Consider the following 24175-nt stretch of genomic DNA (forward strand, 5'->3'; position numbering starts at 1 on the left):
CAGTGAGTTGTGGAGCAAGGCCTTAGTTGCTCTGTGGCATGTGGAATCTTCCCAGACTAGGGATCGAACCCATGCCTCCTGCATTGGCAAGCAGATTCCTATCCACTGTACCACCAGGGAATTTCCCCTTCTGCCCATTTTTTAATCAGGTTGTTTGTTTGTTTGATAAGTTGTATGAGTTGTTTATATATGTTGGATATTAACCCATTACTGGTCATATCACTTGCTAACATTTTCTCCCGTTCAGTAGGCTGTATTTTTGTTTTGTGGGTACTTTTCTTTGGTGTTCAAAACTTGTGTGTTTAATTAGGTCTCATTTGTTTATTTTGTTTTTATTTCCTTTTCTTTAAGAGACAGATCAAAAAAAAGTATTGCTATGATTTATATCAAAGGGTGTTCCGCCTATCTTTTCCTCTAGGAGTTTTTTAGTATTCAGTCTTTTAGGTATTTAATCCAACTTTTTTTTTTTAATATGGTGTTGGAGAATGTTCTAATTTGATTCTTTTACATGTAGCTGTCCAGTTTCCCCAGCACCACTCATTGAAGAGACTGTCTTTTCTCCATTGTATATTCTTGTCTCCTTTGTCATAGATTAACTGACCATAAGTACAAGGGTTTATTTCTGGACTATACACTGTTCCAGTGATCTATGTGTCTGTTTTTGTGCCAGTTCCATACTCTTGATTATCAACCTTTGTAGTCTGTATGGTCTGAGGGCAGGGAGTGTGATTCCTCCAGCTCTGTCCTTTTTTCTCAAGACTATTTTGGCTATTTGGGGACTTTTGTGTTTCCATGCAAATTTTAAAGTTATTTGTTCTGGTTCTGGGAAAAATATCATTAGTGTCATTTTATTTTGGCCACAGACAGCATGCAGGATCTTAGTTCCCCAATCAGGGATTGAACCCATTCCCCGCTCCGGCCCCCAACCCCTGCTGTGGAAACATGGAGTCCTAATCCCTGGACTACCAGGGAAGTCCATCATTGGCATTTTGATAAGGATCGTGTTGAATCTACGGAGAAGGCAATGGCACCCCACTCCAGTACTCTTGCCTGAAAAATCCCATAGACGGAGGAGCCTGGTAGGCTGCAGTCCATGGGGTCGCTAAGAGTCGGACACGACTGAGCGACTTCACTTTCACTTTTTACTTTCATGCATTGGAGAAGGCAATGGCAACCCACTCCAATGTTCTTGCTTGGAGAATCCCAGGGATGGGGGAGCCTGGTGGGCTGCCGTCTATGGGGTCACACACAGTCGGATACAACTGAAGCGACTTGACGGTGGCGGTGGCGGCGGCGGTGTTGAATCTATAGATTGCCTTGGGTAATATGGTCATTTTAATAATATTGATTTCTCCAATCCAAGAATACAGCATATCTTTCTGTCTGTTTGTGTTGTGTTTAGTTTCTTTTATCAGTCTTACAGTTTTCTGAGGACAGGCTTTTTGCCTCCTGTAGGCAAAAGGTTTATTCCTAGGTATTTTATTCTTTCTAAGGCAGTGGTAAATGGGATTGTTCCTTAATTTCACTTTCTGGTAGTTTGTTATTAGCGTATAAAATTGTAACAGATTTCTGTATATTCTTTTTATATCCTACATCTTTACCCAGTTCATTGATGAACTCTTGTAGTTTTTCTGGTGACATCTTTAGGATTTTCTATATATAGTATCCTGTCATCCACAAAAACAGTGACAGTTTTACTTCTTCCTTTCCAATTTAGATTCCTTTTTTTTTTTTTCTGATTGCCATGGCTAGGACTTTCAAAGTCATGTTATATAAAAGTGGTGAAAGTAGACATTCTTTTCTTTTCCTGATCTCAGAGGAATGCTTTCAGCTTTTCACCATGTGTTTCCTCTATGTCTGCTTTCTAGGAAGTTTTCATTATAAATGATGTTGAGTTTTATCAAAAGTTTTTTTATATTCTATCTATTGAGATGATCATATGGTTTTTATTTTTCACCTTGTTAATGTGGTATAATATATTACTGATTTTCTTTTTCTTTTTTTTTTTTAAATTTTATTTTATTTTTAAACTTTACATAATTGTATTAGTTTTGCCAAATATCAAAATGAATCCGCCACAGGTATACATGTGTTCCCCATCCTGACCCTCCTCCCTCCTCCCTCCCCATACCATCCCTCTGGGTCGTCCCAGTGCACTAGCCCCAAGCATCCAGTATCGTGCATCGAACCTGGACTGGCAACTCGTTTCAAATATTGAGAAATTCTTAAATTTCTGGGATAAATCCTACTTGGTCATAGGGTATGATCTTTTTAACCTATTGTTGGATTTTTTTTTTACTAGTATTTTGTTGTGGATTTTTGCATCTGTTCATTAGTAATATTGGTCTGTAGTTTTCTTTTTTATGATATATTTGTCTGGTTTTGGTATCAGGGTGATGCTGGCCTCACAGAATGTGTTCAGAATTGTTCGTGGCTCCACGGTTTTTAGAAATAGTTTCAGGATAGGTGTTAAGTCTGTAAATGTTATAGAATTCACTTGTTAAGGCATCTGTTGCTGGACTTTTGCTTGTTAGGAGCTTTAAAAATTACTGATTCAGTTTCATTGCTATTTATTGGTCTGTTCACATTTTCTGTTTCTTCCCAGTTCTGTCTTGGGAGATTGTACCTTTCTAAGAATTTGTTTTTTCTAGGTTGTCCATTTTATTGGCATATAGTTGCCTATAAAAGTCTCTAATGATCCTTTGCATTTCTGTGGTGTTAGCTGTAACTTCTTTTTAATTTCTGATTATACTGATTTGGGCCCTCTCCCTTTCTTTTCTTGATGAGTCTGGCTAAAGTTTTATCAATCTTATTTTTTCAAGAACCATCTTTTAGTTTCAATGATGTTTTCTATTATTTTTTTTAGTCTCTATTTCATTTATCTAAAACCTGTTGGAGGACTTTCCTGGTGGTCCAGTTAAGGTGGTTATGAATCCACCTGCCAGTGCAGGGGTCACAGGTTTGATCTCTGGTCCAGGAAGATACTACATGCCTTGGGGCAACTAAGCCCATTGGCTAAAACAACTGAACCCACACATTGCAACTACTGAAGCCCACGCACTCTAGAGCCCATGCTTTTCAATATGAAAAGTCACCACCATAAGAAGCTCTGACACCTCAACTAGAAGAAGCTCTGACACCTCAACTAGAGAGTAGCCCCTGGTTGCCATCACTACAGAAAGCCTAGGCATAGTAACAAAGACCCAGCTCAGCCAAAAATAAATAAATAAAATAAAAATAAAACTGGGCTTCCAGTTCAAGATGGTAGAGTAGAAGTACATGCACGCAACTCCTCCTGTGAGAGCACCAAAATTACAACTAAGTATTGAACAACCATTGAAAGGAGTATGCTGGAACCCTCCAAGAAAAGATATCTCATGTCTAAAGACACAGAAGAAGCCCCAGCAAGACAGTAGGTGGGGTGCAATCATGGTAAAATCAAATCCCACATGTGCTGGGTGGGTCACCCAGACTGGAGAACAGTAAAACCAAAGTTGTTCTTGCACTGTTGTGAAGGTTCTGAACCACAACTCAGGCTTCCCAGCATAGGGGTCCGACAAAGGGACTGGGAATTCCCAGCAAATCTGGGCTTGAGGGCCAGCAGGATTTGATTATAGGCCTTCCAAAGGAATGAGGAAACAGAGACTCCAGTCTTGGAGGGCACAAACAAAATTTTGTGCTCACCAAGATCCATAGGAGTGGAGCAGTGACCCCATAGGAGACTGAACCAAAACTACCTGATGGTGTTGAAGGGCTTTGTGAGTTGGCAGGGACTCACTACAGGGACAGGGGCACTGGAACGTTCCACCTTGGCATAAACCCTCTTGGAGTTCACCATTGACCCTACCATAGGGCCCATAGACCCTAAGACTGGCTTGCCTCAGGCGAGCAACTACCAGTAGGGAATGCAGCCCCACTCATCAGCAGATAATTGGATTAAAGCTTTACTGAGCAAGGCCTTGCCCACAAGAGCAAGACCCAGTTTTTCCCATCACCAGTCCCTCTCATCAGGAAGTTTACACAAGCCTCTTAGCTTCATCCATCAGAGGGCAGACAGAAGAAGCAAGAAGCACAGTCTCACAGCAGCTAAAACAAAAACCATTTTACAGAAAGTTAATCATGATGGAAAAGCAGAAAGTTATGTCTGAGAATTAGGGACAAGATAAAATCCCTGAAAAACAACTAAACGGATGGGAGATAGGCAACCTTCCAGAAAAAGAATTTGGAATAATGATAGTGAAGATGATCTAGGATCTCTGGAAAAGAATGGAAGAAAAGATTAAGAAGATGGGAGAAATGTTTACCAAAGACCTAGAAGAGCTAAAGAACAAATAGAAATGAATAATACACTAGAAGGAATCAAGAGCAGAATAACTGAGGCAGAAGAACGGATAAATGTCCTGGAGGACAGAATGGTGGAAATCAATGCCACAGAACAGAAGATAAGGGGAAAAATCAAAAGAAATGAAGACAGCCTAAGAGTCCTCTTGGAAAACATTAAGTGCACCAACATTCATATTATAGGGGTCCCAAAAGGAGAACAGAGAGAGAGAGAAAGGACCTGAGAAAATATTTGAAGAGATAATAGCTGAACACTTCCTGAACATGGGAAAGGAAATAGTCAACCAAGTCCAGGAAGCACAGAGAGTCCCAGGAAGGATAACCAAGGAGGAACACACCGAGACAGTAATCAAACTGACAAAAATTAAAGGCAGAGATAAAATACTAAAAGCAACAAGGGAAAACAGCAAATAACATACAAGGAACTCCCATCAGGCTATCAACTGATTTCTCAATAAAAACTCTACAAGCCTGAAGGGAATGGTATGATGACGAAAGGGAAGAAAGGAAAGAACCTAACAACCAAGAATACTCTACGCAGCATGACTCTCCTTCACATATTATGGTGATATCAAAAGCTTTCCAGACACACATAAGCCAAGAGAACTCAGCACCTCCAAACTAGCTTTACAACAAATGCTAAAGGAATATCTCTATGCAGGAAACACAAGAGAAAGAAAAGACCTACAGAAAATAAACCCCAAACAATTAAGAAAACGGTAATAGGATCATACATATTGATGGTGGTGGTGATGGTGGTGGTGATGGTGGTGGTGGTTTAGTTGCTAAGTCATGTCCGACTCTTGCCACCCCATGGACTGTAACCTGCCAGGTTCTTCTGTTGATAATTGTCTTAAATGTAAATGGATTAAATACATAAACCAAAGGATACAGACTGACTCAGTGGATGAAAGCATGTGCATGTATGCCCTTCTACTTATCTCTGCTTGACCCCCCGCAAATTGTATGTAATTATTTTATATTGTTAAGTTAATCATGTTCCCTTTCGCACTTGCAATTGTAATTATCTTATATTTTATGTCTGGCTATTAATTGTGAAGACTTCCCTGGTGGCTCAGATGATAAAGTGCCTGTTTACAATGTGGGAGACCCGGGTTCAATCTCTGGGTTGGGAAGATCCCCTGGAGAAGGAAATGGCAATCCACTCCAGGACTATTGCCTGGAAAATCCCATGGACAGAGGAGCCTGGTAGGCTACAGTCCATGGGGTTGCAAAGAGTCGGACACGACTGAGCGACTTCACTATTAATTGTGAAAACTGATAAACATCTTTTACTATTGTGATTATGTAACTATTACTCACTTAATACCATTGTATCATGATTGGTCCATAGAAAAGTAATAGAATTCTGTATTATCAAAACTAGGATCTAGTAGAAAAACCTGGTATTTCTTTTTAAAATCCAGTTGCATATCAGAATTATCTTCAAATATTTTGAAAACTACAAGTGCTCAGATGTATCTTTTTTTCCTCCAGAGCTCCAAATAAGTTTATAAGAGCAGTCATGTTTAAAAGCAACTGGACTATTCAATGATCTTTTACTTTTATCTAGTTTGTTTCACTTTTTCTATTTCATAATCACTGTTCCCGTTTCCTTTAGTTTATATTCTCCAACTCCTCTTTTTTTATGTTCTTTCTGAAGCCTTTATCAATGTAGTAGAAAAACTTTTGTGTGTGTGTATATATATATATATATACACACACATGAATATTTATAATATATTATCTAATATATATACTTTTAAATATTTATAAATATAAAAAATTTAGAAAACATGCATCTTTGCCTGACTAAAAAAATTGTGAAATTTTGATTCCATTTGTTTGACTTAATATAAATAGAATGGTAGATTTGTAATTAAAAAGTACATATGTAGCAAGCAAGAAAGGTTCACTGTATAGCATAAGGAACTATAGTTAATATCTTGTAATAACCTATGATGGAAAGTAATTTCAAAAATAATATATGTGTATTTGTATAACTGAAAACATTGTTAAGTCAACTATACTTCAATAAAATGTATGTATTTAAAAAATAATAAAAACAAATAAAACCTATGAGACACATCTAAGTTTATAGCAAACAAGCTTACTTCAGAAAATAAGAAAAATCTCAAATAAATAGCCTAACCTTATACCTAAAGGAGGTAGAGAAAGAACAAACAAAACCCAGTTAGTAGAAAGAAAGAATTCGTAAAAATTAGAGCAGAAATAAATGAAATTGAGCCTTAATGTTTCTTAAGTAAAGATTTTCCCTAGAGATTTGGGTACCATGCAAGGATGATTTCACTTGTCAAATATTTTCTTAACACTAAATTTATGATTTAATCCTTTTGAAAATTGGAATTTTTTCTTTACTTTTAGATGTTTTGGTGCTTTCAGTAAATTTTCCCACACAGTATAGCTAATATTTTACTTGGTAATGTCTGCTTTCTAGACAGCCATTATTATCTGCAAAATGTTTATTTCTATATGTCATATACATATATTTCAGTAATTTGTTACTCGTTATGACTAACCTTATTGTCAGCTGAAGAGGAACATTTTTTTCTATTGAACTATTAGAAATAATAGCAATATTAAATGTATTTTCCTTTGTTATTTTTCAGGTTTTTAATGAAGATTCCAGATCTTTGGAGATTTCTCAGTCTTACACAACCACACAAAGAGAACTTACTGATTACAGTGTACCTTGCAAAAAGAGGAAGATAGAATTAGGCTGGGAAGTAATAAAAGATCACCTTCAGAAGTCACAGAATGATTTTGATATTGTACCTTGGTAAGTGTTCTTTTTTTCTCTTTCAGTATCATTTTAGTCTCATTAATTTTTCTCACAAGACCTCCAGTAGGTTCCTTTACCTCATTGGCCTAGCCAGAACTAGGTCACACTTGGCCACACCCAAAGCAGTTACTGACTAAAGGGGAATGTCATGCTGAGATAACCACCTGCTGAGATAACCAGGACCTGCTCAGATAACCACCTTCATGACTATCTCCTGAGGCCAGAACTAGGGCCTTTCCTATGCATATTCCCTATGCATATGCACCTTTCCTATGCCTATTCCCATAGTAAGAAGGAAGGGAGAAATGCCTGATTGGTGGGCAATCTGTACAGTGTGCCTCTTGGAATTCACTGAGTTCTATACCTCAACACAAAGAGATTTTACCATGCATAGTACCTTCTAATATAATTAAATTAGGAAGAAATTAAAGATAGCATTCAGAATTTGGAGAGTAATTTGAACCTTATGCCATATTAAAGGCACTTTTTATTATTTGCTCTGTTCTTTAGTCTTATATAGCATTCACAGTTATTTAAGTAATTATATAAATTGTGGAATTCTGTGAAATCACAAAGTTTTAGGTCTAGAAGGAATCTGTAGAATTCTTACAGTTCAGCCTTTTTTGCTTTACCAAAAAGAAAACTGCAACTGAAAAAGGTTGAGCAGCTTGCCTAAGAACAGTTACATAACAGAACAATTCATAGACTAGTCATACTTTTATGAATAATGTTCTATGATTTTTTCCCATGTCAATGTAATGTTTAAATATAGTTGAGTTATTGGGGGGGATATATATATTGATTTTGATACTTACTGCTAAATTCTTGTTTATTTCCTATAGTTGATGGTACCTATTTCATATTCTTTAATTTACCCATTTAGTGAGGTCATTTATTGAACACCTACTATGTGCCAGGCATAAGGGGTAGAGAGTGAATAAGTTGCAGTTTCTATTCTTGAGTCGCACACATTCTAGGGCACTCGCAGCAAATACTTACTGAATTAACTGAATTAATGTCGGGGGAAACTTTTTTTTGGTTTTTGTTCTCAAGGTATATTGTTGGTGGCTGAAGGGCAGGGAAGTGTGCAGTAAGAAGTAGAATATTGGTAATTTAGTTATTTATAAGCAAATTTAGTTATTTGTAAGCAAAATATGATAGCTTACCCAGCTAGCCAAAATGCTGTCAATCTTCTTGCCACTTTAGGAAGTAGGACCAAATAATTACTAACAGCCAGTTTATTTTGAGGGTAGTCTGGAAAATGATGATGACAATGTTATAATTAGGATATTGTATGAGTACTATGTCTATATTTATTTTCTTTTGGCATCTTAATGGAGTAGAATAATGTTCAAATTATTTGTACTTTTTTTTTAGGTTACAAATCGCAACTCAATTAATATCAAAATATCCTGCAAGTTTACCTAACTGTGAGTTGTCACCATTACTAATGATACTATACCAGCTTTTACCTCAACAGCGACGTGGGGAACGCACACCATATGTGTTACGATGTCTTATGGAAGTTGCATTGTGTCAAGGCAAGAGATCAAACTTAGAAAGCTCACAAAAGTCAGATTTATTGAAAATCTGGATTAAAATTTGGTCTATTACTTTTCGTGGTATAAGTTCTGAACAAATACAAACTGAAAACTTCGGCTTACTTGGAGCCATAATTCAAGGCAGTTTAGTTGAGGTTGACAGAGAATTCTGGAAGTTATTTACTGGGTCAGCCTGTAGACCTTCATGGTAAGTTGTCTATTAATTATATTTTGCAGCATATATATTTCCTGATTTTTGTAATTTCTAACTTCAGTTAAAAATATGTTAAATTCTGTTTCAGATTCTTTTGTTTGTTAAGGAAGTCTTAATAAGTAAGTTTGAAATATGAAGAGATTACTAAGCCCAGTTTTAAAGATGAAGTATTTAAATTTCTTTTATTTGTAATTAGCAATTATCTGTTTGCTCATAAATAGAATAAACTTTATTTCTCTTAGTATTGCATACTGTTACAATAAGATAGTACTAAGTCAAGAATTTTCTCAAATGTAGTTGGATTTTTTGTGCTCATTTAGTCCATAGAAGTTTATATATCTACCGTGTGCCAGCACATGTCCTAAAAATTGACCACAGAGTAGTAAAAAGATACACATGGTCTCTGTCCCTCTAAGAGCCTAAGTGTTTTAAAATTGAAGTATAGTTGATTTATAGTATTGTGTTAGTTTCTGGTATATAAGCAAAGTGATGCAGTTTTTTCTATATGTGTGTGTGTGTGTGAGTGTGTATATGTATATTTTGTTTCATATTCTTTTCTTATGGTTTATTACAGAATATTGAATATAGTTCCTTGTGTATACAGTAGGACCTTGTTGTATATCTATTTTACACATAGTAATTTATGTCTGATAATCCCAAATTCTTAATTTATCCCTCTCCCACCTCCTTTTCCCTTTGGTAACCATAGTTTGTATTCTATGCAAAAAGTTTACTTTTAATATTAATTGTCTTTTGTTTTGCGACAGTCCCGCAGTATGCTGTTTGACTTTGGCACTGACAATCTGTGTAGTTCCAGAATCAGTAACAATAGGAATTGAGAAAAATATATGTGATGTAAGCAGAAATTCTTTAAAGGAATTGATAATGAAATGGCTCTTATTCTGTCAGTTAGAGGATGACTTTGAAGACAGTACAGAACTACCTCCAATTCTTTGCAGGTAATTTGAGTTCCTTAGCATGCTGCTGCTTTTTAAATTTATTTTGTAAGGTGCTCTCCATTTCTTATTTGATACTAGATGGCTTTATTTTGCAGTCATCTTCTAGAATTTTCCAGAATTAGTCCTAACTATTAAACAGTCCTTTTGTTTCATAGTGTTCTGTGTCTTTGTACCTGAATCTTTGCCCAAGTTCTTTTACTTTTTTTTCTCTCACTGCCTAGACAGTGAGAGTTACATGGTGATGATTGTCCCTAAATAGGTCCGTCTGAACATATATCCACTCAGGTTATATCGTGGAATCATAAGGAGAATGCTTTCTGGGCTAAATATGTTAAATTAATGAGGGAAAGAAATTAAAAAGACAAACTGGGACTTAAGCACTAAAATGGGGAGCAACTTGCCCACTTAACCTGTCCTCAGTCAGTAATTGGAACTGAGTGATTGAAGGAGTTTCTCTGGATCCTAGTGATTTGACTTGAATTTCATAGTTGTTTAGGCTCTTTGAAAATTGAATATGGCCCTACATCTAGAAGTGTTGAAAATGATAGTAACATAAAATTTATGTTCCTTAAGTACTTTTTCAGTTGTTAAGAAATTTAGTACAGATGGAAACAGTTTTAATTTGGGGTCCACATTTTAGAGATCAATATTTTTAGTTAAGTGTGGGCGTTTAAGTTTAAAGAATGCTTTAAATGGCTTTTGGTCTTTTAAGTAAAGATCTCTATTTTTTACTTCATAGTAATTTTCCTCATCTTACCCTGGAGAAAATTCTCGTGAGTCTCACTATGAAAAACTGTAAAGCAGCAATGAATTTTTTCCAAAGTGTGCCAGAATGGTATGTTTCCTAATGGAGTTCTGTGTTGTTTTAATTAACAAAGATAATAATTTTAGCAGAGTGGTAGCTACATCTTAAAAATTGTGAACCAAATTGGTCAATTAAAAAAATTATAACTGTTAGCAAGGGAAAAGTTTCTTTAACTTCAATAATTATAATTTATGTTCTATAATGTGTTTATGATGGAATATTAACATAAACACATGGAAAAGGCTTTTTTTATATGTCAAATAAAATCTGAATGACTACTTTAAAAACTAATGATAATTTAGTATAGGGAAAACAAAAATCCAAAAACCTCATTTTAGTCGATTGACTTCAGAGGCTTATGTTTATCACTGTGACTGAAAATGATTCACTGGCATGAAGTTTTCTAGTCTTTCTCAAGAGGGCATAATACAAAAAAAATCTACATTTTGGAGAAATGTAAAAAAAAGGGAAAAGTTTTCAGATAATTTGGTTTTCATTTTCTTTTTTTTATTTATTTGAGCGCCTCAAGTCTGAGTTGCGGCACGTGGGATCTTTCATTGTAGCATGCAGACTCTTGAAGGTTTGGCATGTGGGCCCAGTAGTTGAGCTCTCTAGTTGTGGCAAGCAGGCTCTGGAGTGCACAGGCTTAGTGCTTGCTGCGTGAAAGCTTAGTTGCTCCACTACATGTGGGATCTGACCAGGAATCAAACCTGTGTCCCATGCATTGCAAGGCAGATTCTCAACCACTGGCCCACCAGAGAAGTCCCTCAGATAATGTTATTCTTAATGTTTATATCTGTTGTTAATTGATGTTTTTTTTAATACTTCTGAATTTGCCTTTTAGATTGAATCTTTTATTTCTCTTGTCCATTTGTTAGTGAAATTGCTACTGAATAATGAAATTCAATGTAAGTAGTTATAAAAATCCAAAGAAGAAAAGCATTTAAAGAATAATTCACTAATTACATGAGCAATCTTTGAATAACATAGATTCAATGTTAATGCTAAGTTAATGTTTTATTTGTGATAGATAGATGCTATATAAAGGTAAAATAGTTGACAATTTGATCTTATAAATTGAAAATCTTACTTCTTTAAAGTGAGCAACACCAAAAAGATACAGAAGAACCTTCATTCTCAGAAGCTGAAGATCTGTTTCTTCAGACAACTTTTGACAAGATGGATTTTTTAACCATTGTGAAAGAACATGCAATAGAAAAGCACCAATCCAGTGTAGGCTTTTCTGTCCACCAAAACCTCAAGGAGTCACTGGATCGCTATCTTCTGAGACTGTCAGAACAGCTTCTAAATAACTACTCATCTGAGGTGAGATTTTCAAGAAGAGCTAAAGCCTGTGTTTGATTCTACTTTGGTAGACTGTTAGGAAGGAGAAATATGTCAGGAAAGGCCCTAAGGATGATGAGAAGCTTAATTTTAAAAGCAAAGTAATAGCACATGTCTACAAATTGCAAAAAAACTTAGAATGAAAAAAGTAAAACTGAAGAAAAAGAATTACTTTTTTAACCAGAAATTCTTACAGACATTAAAGAAGTAGATTTCTTTGGGTAGGTTAATGGGCAGTAATAATGGTTTTGAACATACAGATTATTTGATGAAAAAGAACCTTAACTCAGAAGAGGGAAATTTTACGATAACAGAAAAGTACATAATTTAAACTAATCTAATAGATTTTGGTTGCATGAAAAGGGAGAGAAGTCATTGATAAATGAACTAACAGTCACCCATATTTAAGCAGTCATTTAGTGATGTCTTACATATTATTTCCGTTGTCATCTTAAAATCAAAAAATTCTCATTGTGTGTGTTGTTCTCTTATCAAAACTCCTATGTCTTTCTACCCATTTCTCTGTGTTCAAATAATCCACATGTCAAAATCCTCACGAAAGCCTTTTTTGATAATCTCAGCCGTATATCTTTTAATTTTCATGTTGTTGTTGTTCAGTCGCTAAGTCGTGTCTGACTCTTTGCAACCCCATGGAGTTGCATGCTAGGCTTTGCTGTCCACTGTCTCCCGGAGTTTGCTCAGATTCATGTATGTTGAGTCAGTGATGCTGTCTAATTTTCTCATCGTCTTTCTCATCCCTTCTCCTTTTGCCTTCAGTCTTTTCCCAGCATAAGGGTCTTTTCCAGTGAATCAGCTCTTCACATCAGGTGGCCAAAGGATTGGAGCTTCAGCTTTAGCATCAGTTCTTATAATGAATATTCAGGGTTGATTTCCTTTAGAATTGACTGGTCAATCTCCTTGTTGTCCAGTGGACTCTCAAGAATATTCTCCAGTACCACAATTCAAAAGCATCAGTTCTTTGGCATTCTATATGGTTTAGCCCTTACTCTGCACGTGACTCCTGGAAAAGCTGTAGCTTTGACTATACAGACTTTTGTTGTCAAAGTGATACGTCTGCTTTTAATATGCTGTCTAGGTTTGTCAAAGGGGCAAACGTCTTTTAATTTCATGGTTGCAGTCATCATCTGCAGTGATTTTTGGAGCCCAAGAAAATAAAATCTGTCACTGATTCTACTTCTGTTTACCATGAAGTGATGGGACCGGATGCCATAATCTTCATTTTTTGAATGCTGAGTTTCAAGCCAGCATTTTCACTCTTCTCTTTCACTTTTATCAAGAGGCTCTTTAGTTCCTCTTCGCTTTATTTGCCATTGGAGTGGTATCATATGCGTATCTGAGACTGCTGGTATTTCTCCCAGCAATCTTGATTCCAGCTTGTGATTCTGGACCAGCATTTTGTATGATGACCTCTGCTTATAAATTAAATAAGTAGAGTGACAGTATACAGCCTTGTCATACTCCTTTCTCAATTTTGAACCAGTCAGTTAGAACCATGTCTGGTTCTAATTGTTGCTTCTTGATCTGCATACAGGTTTCTCAGGAGATAAGTAAGGTGGTCTCGTATTTACATATCTTGAAGGATTTACCACAATTTGTTGTAATCCATACTGTCAAATAGCTGAGAAAAGAAGAGAAGGTGAAAGGCAAAGGAGAAAAGGACAGATATACCCATCTCAATGCAGAGTTCCAAAAAATAGCAGGAGAGATAAGAAAGCCTTCCTAAGTGAACAATGCAAAAAAATGGAAAATAACAGAATAGGAAAGACTAGAGATCTCTTCAAGAAAATTGGAGATACCAAGGGAGAATTTCATGTAAAGATGGGCACAATAACGGATAGAAATGATAATGGGCCTAACAGAAGCGGAAGATGTTGAGAAGAGGTGATAAGAATACACAGAAGAACTACACAAAACAGATCTTAATGACCTGGATAACCACGATGATGTGATCACTCACCTAAGCCATACATCCTGGAGTGTGAAGTCAAGTGGTCCTTAGGAAGCATCACTGTGAACAAAGCTAGTGGAGGTGATGGAATTCCAGCTGGGCTACTTCATAGCCTAAAAGATGCTGTTAAAGGACTGCACTCAATATGCCAGCAAATTTGAAAAACTTACCAGTGGCCACAGAACTGGAAAAGGCCAGTTTTCATTACAATCCCAAAGAAGGGGAATGCCAAAGCATGTTCAGACTACCGCACAATTGTACTCATTTCACATCCTAGGAAAGTAATGGTCAGTATCCTCTAAGCTAGGCTTCAACACTGTGTAACTGAGAACTTCCAGATGTACAAGCTGGATTTAGAAAAGGCAGAGGAACCAGAGATCAAATTGCTAACATCCGTTGGATCACAGAAAAAGCAAGAGAGTTCCAGAAAAGCACCTACTTCTGCTTTATTGACTACTTCTGCTTTAATGAGAGTTAGACCATAAAGAAGGCTGAGCACCAAGAATTGATGCTTTTGAGCTGTGGTGTTGGTGAAGACTCTTGACAGTCCCTTGGACTTCAGGGAGATCAAACCAGTCAATCCTAAAGGAAATTAACCATGAATATTCATTGGAAAGACTGATGCTGAAGCTGAACCTTCTAGGACTTTTGCCACGCAATGAGAAGAGCTGACTTATTGGAAAAGACACTGATGCTGGGAAAGATTGAAGGCAGGAGGATAAGGGGATGACACACAGTGAGATAGTTGGGTGGCATCACCAGCTCAGTGGACATGAATTTGAGCAAGCTCCGGGAAATGGTGAAAGACAGGGAAGCCTGGTGTGCTGTAGTCTATGGGGTCTCAAAGAGTTGGACCCAACTGAGCAACTGGCCTTAACTGAACTGAATACTGTCACAGGCTTTAGCATAGTTAATGAAGCAGAAGTAGATGTTTTTCTGGAACTCCCTTGCTTTCTCCATGATCCAACGAATGTTGGCAGTTGAATCTCTGGTCCTTCTGCCTCTTCAAAGCTTACGTTTTACACCTGAATGTTTCCAGTTCACATGATGTTAAAGTCTAACTTGAAGGATTTTGAGCATAACCTTGCTAGCATGTGAAATGAGTGCAGTTGTATGGTAGTTCGAACACTGTTTGGCATTGCCCTTCTTTGGGATTGGATGAAGACTGACCTTTTCCAGTCCTATGGCCACTGGTGAAATTTCTGAATTTACTGACACTGAGTGCAGCATCTTAAAAACAGCATCTTTGAGGATTTGAAGTAGCCTAACTGGAATTGCATCACCTCTACTAGCTTTGTTTTGTAGAATGCTTCCTAATGATATCCGGCTCTAGGTGAAGGATCACACCATCGTGGTTATCCAAGTCATTAAAACCTTTTTGTATAGTTCTTCTGTGTCTTCTTGTATAGTTATTCTGTTTATCCTTGGACAAGAAAATGGCAACCCATTCCAGTATTCTTGCTTGGAGAATTAATGGACAAAGGAGCCTGGCAGTCCATAGCGTTGCAAAATGTCTGACATGACTGAGCAACTATCACTCACTCACTCTGTATTCTTGTCGCCTCTTCTTAATGTCTTCTGCTTCTGTTAGGTCCTAGCAGTTTCTGTCATTTATCATGCCCATACTTTTATGAACTGTTCCCTTGATATCTCCAATTTTGTACCATATGCACCAATATCTCTTAAACTATGCTAGAAGCTCATTAAAGGGCATGTATAATCTCTCTTGATCTTTGTATCTTCTTCAATACCTTATTATATGATAAATGTTTAAGTATTTGTTGACTAAAATAAAACCTACAAGCTACTATGGCTAGATTCAGTAGCCATAACTTATGATCCAAAGAACCAGAGAGAGGACAACGTGCCTATTTGATCTATCTTGGTCTTAATTACTGTCTTTCTTCTGGATTATAGTTATAACTACTTTCATTATAGAGTAATGAGATCTCCTGTGTTTTTTCCTAAAATGCCATTTCATATAATATAGGAACAGAAAAATCTGAAAATCTTTTTTTTTGTTTGTAAACATTTGCACATTTCTTACATAATTCTATAAAATTGGTTGACAGTAGCTATTGATAAAAATATCTTGTACTTGTCTGTGGAGTTTGAAAAGCTGAGTAAATCAAGATCCTTATCTCTTAGAAACTGAAAATGTCATTTTAATGTCTTTTTATGCATAAATCTGATTTCTGCTCACATTCTAAGAATTATAGATTGTTATTTGCCTATCAATTTTTTCTTTCTTTCTTCCTTACCTCATATATTTAAGGACGTATGTGTGCAATACACTGAGCCACTTTTGAAAAAGATGTGTTACTTGGCCATCAGGACATGCTTCTGTATTTCCTGAGAACCCTGGTTATTACAGCTCTGCAGGGATCCCTTAGATGTTTTTTAGAGATGATCAGAATTATGGCACTATTAATTTAGTTAACTGTAGTTTTTTAATGTGAAGACAAAATTTGCTCTTGCAAAAAACAATAGTACTCCAAATGATTTATGAAATATATAAAAACTTTTTATTCTGTACACTTAAACTTTTTATATTTTAAGACTTCAAATTCAGAGATGTTTGTCCGGTGTTCAAGTCTTTTGGTGGGTGTTCTTGGCTGCTATTGTTACCTGGGTGTCATAGCTGAAGAGGAAGCATACAAATCAGAATTATTCCAGAAAGCCAAGGTAGGAAGATTTATATCAATAGTACTTTGGATTAATTTAAATGAAATATATTCCTGGGAAAATTGGTATATTTGTTTGGAAAACAGACTATTATATAGGTTAACTGTTTCATTTATGTAGTCTGAGAGGAGATAATACTGTGTCTCTTTTCTTAAGATTTGAAATTATTTTAAGCCAATATAAATGCAGCAATTGAAATAATATCATGTTGAAAATCAATCTCATTAACAAAAATAAGGATTTTTATCTATCCTTTTAAAAAGTTTTTCCTGAAGCAATTATCCTAAAGAATTCTTAAAAGCATTAATCAAATAGTCTTTCTAAGCATGAAATTAACTAACTCTGGGTATTGTTTTGTCAGTTGTGTGATTTGTAAAGATAACATGGTATAAAATTTGTTGTTTTTAAAAAATTGTTCATTTTTAATTATGTACCCAACATAACTTCTTGAAAGGATTAATTTTACCTGTTAAGTAAAATTTAAAAAAAACCTTCAACAAGCTATGATTTTACCTGAAGTTTGGATTTTTCCTTCTTTTTTTCTTAATAGTCTCTAATGCAGTATGCTGGAGAAAGTATCACTTTGTTTAAAAATAAGACAAGTGAAGAATCTAGAATTGTTTCATTGAGAAATATGATACATCTATGTACAAGTTGCTTACATAACTGTTCCAAGGTAAGATGTTCTTCCTGCTTGACAGTGTAGCCTCTCCAGGAGGTTGATAATTGGTTGATGTCCTTACTGTTTTGGGGATCCATTCATAAGTAGGTATACTGATTTTAAATTAAATTGATAAATTAAGATAGTACTCAGATAAATAAAGCAACAGGTAATCTGAGTTTCTCATGAAACTTTCAGGAAAGTTTCTGAGATTGTCTTACTCCTTTTATATAACAGCTAAGTGATAACTTATTGCCAGTGTACTTTCATTCATTTAATAAAAGCTTTTTGACTACCAGGTATGTGGTATGCATACCACTACCCAAGGGCTTGTGGACACTGCAGAGATAAACTATTCAGGCACATATGTTACCCTCTTCTGCCCAGATAGACTTACATAAAATTTGGTGGAAGGATTGCTGCTATGTGTAATCTTTGTTTTTATTTGAAGGAGGCCTGAGGGGTAGTCAGGCCAGAGTATTGATAATAACCAGAAACATCTTTTAAAGCTAATGTTAAGTACGTGGCCATATTAGCAGTATTATCAACATGTATTTTTAGAAGTGTTTTTTTGGGGGGATAAGAGGGGAAGGAGACAGTGGAAGAATATACTGTAAGCTGTGATTATTGCCTGTGTATGTTTAGGGGCAGTAGCTAGTATTTTACTTTAATGTTGTTTATGTCCAATAAAAGATATTTGCTACAGTTATTATTACTTTAAGAAAGAGGTAAGTATATTTGAAGCAATGTATGTCTTGTTCCTAATAGTAAACTATTTATCCATGCTTATTCTGGTAGAGAATTTCCAGTATAAAAGAACATCTACATTTTATTCACTAAGAGAAAATATTATATGTGAAGAATAATTGTTTTTATATTGTTGCTTGCTGTTTTGTCTTAATTACAGCACAGTCCAAATAAGATTGCATCTGGCTTCTTCTTACGATTATTAACATCAAAGCTAATGAATGACATTGCAGATATTTGTAAAAGTTTAGTAAGTATGCTTCCTGTTTTACTATGATATTTCATTGACTCTAACATACTTTATATAACTTTGAAATTTCTTTGAAAAGGGATGTATCACTTCGCTTTTCCATGTATATGGAATCTTATGCTTTAAAAATGTGGAAATTTAATAAAGTTATTTGGTTTGCAGGGGAGAATGTATTTGCTTCTTATTATCAATACCATATGCTTGTCTGTTAATTTCTCAATGAATAATAGTAGACCAAGTGTTTGGAAATTAATCATTCAGACTCAGTACTTTTTTCTGTATAACGTCAGTTCAGTCGCTCAGTCGTGTCTGACTCTTTGCGACCCCATGACCCACAGCACGCCAGGTCTTCCTGTCCATCACCAACTCCTGGAGTCCACCCAAACCCATGTCCATTGAGTCGGTGATGCCATCCAACCATCTCATTCTCTGTCATCCCCTTCTCCTCCTGCCCTCAATCTTTCCCAGCATCATGGTCTTTTCAAATGAGTCAGCTCTTCGCATCAGGTGGACAAAGTATTGGAGTTTCAGCTTCAACATCAGTCCTTCCAATGAACACCCAGGACTGATCTCCTTTAGGATGGACTGGTTGGATCTCCTTGCAGTCCAAGGGACTCTCAAGAGTCTTCTCCAACACCACAGTTCAAAAGCATCAATTCTTCGGCATTCAGCTTTCTTTATAGTCCAACTCTCACATCCATACATGACCACTGGAAAAACCATAGCCTTGACCTTTGTTGACAAAGTAAGGTCTCTGCTTTTGAATATGCTGTCTAGGTTGGTCATAATTTTCCTTCCAAAGAGTAAGCGTCTTTTAATCTCATGGCTGCAGTCACCATCTGCAGTGATTTTGGAGCCCAGAAAAATGAAGTCTGACCACTGTTACCACTGTTTCCCCATCTATTTGCCCTGAAGTGGTGGGACCGGACGCCATGATCTTCGTTTTCTGAATGTTGAGCTTTAAGCCAACTTTTTCACTCTCCACTTTCACTTTCATCAAGAGGCTTTTTAGTTCCCCTTCACTTTCTGCCATAAGGGTGGTGTCATCTGCATATCTGAGGTTATTGATATTTCTCCTGGCAATCTTGATTCCAGCTTGTGCTTTTTCCAGTCCAGTGTTTCTCATGATGTACTCTGCATAGAAGTTAAATAAGCAGGGTGACAATATACAGCCTTGACGTACTCCTTTTCCTATTTGGAATGAGTCTGTTGTTCCATGTCCAGTTCTAACTGTTACTTCCTGACCTGCATACAGGTTTCTCAAGAGGCAGGTCAGGTGATCTGGTATTCCCATCTCTTGAAGAATTTTCCACAGTTTATTGTGATCCACACAGTCAAAGGCTTTGGCATAGTCAATAAAGCAGAAATAGGTGTTTTTCTGGAACTCTTGCTTTTTCGATGATCCAGTGGATGTTGGCAATTTGATCTCTGGTTCCTCTGCCTTTTCTAAAACCAGCTTTAACATATGGAAGTTCACGGTTCACGTATTATTGAAGCCTTTCTTGGAGAATTTTGAGCATTACTTGCATATAATGTACCAAAATTCAAAAGAATTCTCTATTCATAAAAACAAAAACCTTACTAGACAAGCAACATATATTTTTCTTTTTCATATCAATGGCTTGCATACTTCTTTGTCTGGAACAGTGCCTGGCACATAGTAGATATTCAAATATTTAATGAGTGAAAGAATATTCTGTAACTTGATTGTTTTCATTTAATGATAAATCTGAGTCATCTTTCCGTGCTGCTTTATAGAGTTATACCTTACTGCCTTACTTGTTTTTTTGTTTTGCAGCAATGTGGTGTTTCTATATTATATATGAAAATAGCATATATGTATTTTAACCTAACTGATCTTAATTAAAATTGTAAATGTTTGTTTTTTTCCTCCAAAGAATTGCTGCAGTAAATTTCTTAGTTTTGTCTTCTTCTTTTTGTGCCTCTGAAGGATGTAGGAAAATTTTACAAATGGAATTTCTTGTTCAAATGGAATATGAATTTTATTGATACTTTTTGATAGATATTGTCATTGTCCTCCAAAATAGTCATTCTGTCCTCTATATAGTCAAGTTATAATCTTGCCTTCACCCTCATCAGTTTGCAGCAGTATGAAGTTTCTTAATGTAAGAAGTCACTTGTAAAGATTGTGCATTATTCTGCTATATTGACAGTGCAGATTATATATCCATTTTATACACCTGATTCTTGAATTGTTTGATTAGGTCAATTTTAACTGCAGAGTGCTTCTGAAAGAAGCCAGCTTGAAACATCTTTCTTTCTCTTGTTTGAAGGCATTCATTATCAAAAAGCCTTTTGACTTTGGAGAAGTAGAATCACTGAAAGAAGATACTGATGAAAATCTAACGAGGATGGAGGATCAGTCATATACGAGTTTATTTAATGATTCCCCTGCTAGTAGTGTTACTGATACAAATGAATCTGGAAAGAGCCAAATTACTATTGGTAAATACATTTTATTGCATGAGATTTTTTTTTTTAACCTTCTAGTATTATTTGATATTATAAAAGCCTTCATATATATTATTTTATGCTCATTTTATTTCCTTTTTGTGTAGTCATTTAGGATTGTTCCCTTCCATACAGTTTAGAATTATCTCACATTTAATTGAATTTATTATCAGTTCCTATTTTATCCTTCATGGGCGAATTTAAAATAATTGCTAAAGAAATAAAAACATTTTTGGATAACTAAACATATTGGTTATTTGGAAATAATAAGCAGGATGTGCAAAAGCACCCATAATGCAGTCATTGTTTACCTTTTTTCTATTATTTCTACATAGACCCATATAATTCAAAATTATAATCAGCATCAATATTCAGATGCCTTTTTATACCTTTGTCTGTTTTCTTTTAACATTAACTAGAAGCAGTTTTTTCATTTAGGTACTTGTGCTGTTGATAATCATACTTTTTAATGGCTGTATAATAGCATATTTAACATACATACTGTAATTTACTAGGCCATTTTGTTTATTGTCAGAAATTTAGATCCCTTTCTAATGATATTGCAGTGACTATTTGCCCATGTATATTTTTCCATATATTATTTTTTGATGACAGAATCCTAGAGTAACCTTTTATAAAGAATTTTGAAGCTTTTAGTGTGTAATCAAATTTATTATAGTTTTGCTTTCCATATATTTTTATTTCTTTTTCTGTTGTTCAGGGAAGATACTTGTGTTAATGTTCAATGTATGTGGTTGTTTTACACTTTTGTTAGTCTTTTTTTTTCCCCATCTCTATTAGTCTTAATAAGTGCTTTTTATTTTTAGGTGCCATGAATCCTTTAGCTGAAGAACATCTGTCAAAGCAAGATCTACTTTCTTTAGACATGCTCAAGTTCTTGTGTATGTGTGTAACCACTGCTCAGACTAACACTGTGTCATTTAGGGCAGCTGATATTCGGAGGGAATTATTAATGTTAATTGATTCTAGCATGCTAGACCCTAACAGATCTCTTCATTTACACATGGTGAGTTCAGTGAAAGAAGTGCTTTGAGTGTACTTGATCTTGCTAGCTAAATGTAATGGACTGACATATAAGAATCACATTGTACCTTTGACGAATTGAAATTGCTTCCTTAAGAAATGAATCTGAGACTGTTATAAAATATACTTTTAATGTGCTGTAAAAACATTTAAGTGGATACTGTAACATTAAGACTTGAATGGACTTTGGATAGATTTCTTTGCTTTGGGTATAATTTTTATAAATTATTTTAAATCAGGCCAAGAAGCACAGACTCTGAATATGAAAATAATACATAACATTGTTATTGAAGTCTGAATCTTGCCTTGACCTTGGTTTGTATGCTTTAAAATGTTTTAATGTAATTTCAAAGTGGCTATAAAGTTAAAATACTACAGAATGTCATATATTTCATTCCTAAGCCTCTGTAATTAACATTTTGCTACATTTGACTTATCTTTCTCTGCATGCTATGCCCATACACAAACACACACACACACAGACACATAGTTTTTTTCTGTACCATTTTGACATTAAATATTCAAATATGATGCCCATTTACTTTAGTGTATATGTCCTAAAAACAGTGATGCTCTCGTATATAACCACAGTATCATCATCAAGAAATTAACATTGTACAGTTAATTATACATCAATTAACATTGATGTATAATCATCAAGAAATTAACATTATATCATGTTAACTAATAAATATGATCGTTTATTAGTTCCCAGGTCTGTTCACTTTCTTTCAGTGTGGAAGAGTTCTTTACTCTTTCCTTATCTTTCATGACTATTTTTGAATAGTATAGCCGCTGTATAGAATCCTACTGTTTGAATTTGTCTCATGTTTCCTCATTAAATTTAGATTTAAACAAAAGTAATCTCTCTCCTTTGCTTCCTTCATCAGCCTACTCATTTACAGATAGATACCTCCAATTCCAATCCAGCACTGTAGAATTTATTTTTCTCTGTCCATATGTGTAGCTCCCTTTCCAAGAGTAAGAAATCTGGCTTTCCACTTAACCTCGATGGATTTGTTTACTTAATATTATTACAAATAACTTATCTCCTGACCATGGGTGCTTAGCCCCCATGTTGGTGAACATGTGGTGGGAGCTCCTATCTCAGTGAGTATGCTGGATGAGTCTATGGTCATATCCCTAGTCACAGGCAGCAAGTTGGCAAACATGTTAGGTGATTTCCCCAGCCATGGGAAACATGCCAATTAGAATCCCTTGGAAATATTGAGGTTGAGTCCCTGATAGAATTTCTTGTCATATTCTAGCTTTGGTGAACATCCTGGCTGATCTCCTAGCTCTGGCAAATATGTTAGGTTGAGTCCTGTTTGATCCCTTGGTTTCCAACCTGGCAACACTCTAGTAATGTCTCTAGCCCCAACCAGCTGGGAGAGCTGTATCCTTTTCTGGGGCTTTGATGTTAAAAAGTCATTTCAAGACACTCACTAATATCACACATGACTCTCATGGCGTATATTTAAAATGGTCCAACTTAATGTTCTTTTTATAATATCAGAAGGAGTAAGAAACATTTTTCTACATATAGATGATGGCGGTGGGGGAAGGCTTCTGATTCTTAATACAGCAAGAAAATTATTTGACATGTCAGAAACTGGCTGCCTAGTTATAACTTACCATTATACTAGTGGTTGCTGAGAAGCCCTTTATATTGTACCATAGAGAGCCTACAGGACGATAAGTCAGGGTATTTGGATTATTCACTGTGCATATTTATCTCTGCTTTCTAAAATTCATTAATAGAATAGGTTTTAACCATTGAAGTTTTAAACCTCAAGTATTGTTTTCAGAGGTGGTGACATAGTTTCAGACTCTTGCTCAGACGGTTAATCCCAACAGTGGTAACAGCTGTCACTCACTGAACGGTGTCAAAAAAATTTAGACCTTTACATGCATTTCCTTTCATCTTCACAGTAATCTGGCCAGTTAAGTGCTGTATCCTTGTTTTACAGCTGAGAGTACAAAGAGGCAGATGACAAGGCAAGTGTTAAAACCACACAAGTAGTAACATTGTGGTGCTAGGATTTGTGTCCCACTCTCTTTGACTTCAAACTCTCCTGCTATTGCCTGGTAAAAAAATTCACTGCTCAAGTGTGTATGTGTAGGCACATGTGTTTATATATATGAATTTATGGTTTGCATATATGTATTTATTTAAGTGAATGATATATAAATATCATTTGAACAAAAAAACCTAATTCTCCCCCCTCCCCCCGCCCCGCTCCACCCCCTGTCTTAGTATCTAGTGCTTTTAAAGGCGCTTCCTGGAGAAGAATATCCCTTGCCAATGGAAGATGTTGCAAAACTTCTAAAACCACTACC

The 24175-nt window shown here is 35.7% G+C and overlaps 1 protein-coding gene across 8 annotated transcripts in view; it reads left to right on the forward strand.

The window, feature by feature from the left end:
• The window catches only part of ATM (ATM serine/threonine kinase), a 157096-nt gene that overhangs the window by 29313 nt on the left and 103608 nt on the right, over positions 1-24175 (forward strand). For all 8 annotated transcript variants that reach the window (XM_005215785.5, XM_010812321.4, XM_010812322.4 and 5 more), the window contains 11 exons: positions 6972-7141; positions 8522-8893; positions 9667-9858; positions 10598-10693; positions 11764-11989; positions 16536-16661; positions 17212-17337; positions 18230-18319; positions 20614-20785; positions 21619-21818; positions 24093-24175. In XM_005215785.5, coding sequence (XP_005215842.1) covers positions 6972-7141; positions 8522-8893; positions 9667-9858; positions 10598-10693; positions 11764-11989; positions 16536-16661; positions 17212-17337; positions 18230-18319; positions 20614-20785; positions 21619-21818; positions 24093-24175 — 1853 coding nt within the window. The remainder of the gene's footprint in view (positions 1-6971; positions 7142-8521; positions 8894-9666; positions 9859-10597; positions 10694-11763; positions 11990-16535; positions 16662-17211; positions 17338-18229; positions 18320-20613; positions 20786-21618; positions 21819-24092) is intronic.

Source organism: Bos taurus, chromosome 15 (assembly GCF_002263795.3).
Source record: "Bos taurus isolate L1 Dominette 01449 registration number 42190680 breed Hereford chromosome 15, ARS-UCD2.0, whole genome shotgun sequence".
Classification (NCBI taxonomy): domain Eukaryota; kingdom Metazoa; phylum Chordata; class Mammalia; order Artiodactyla; family Bovidae; genus Bos; species Bos taurus.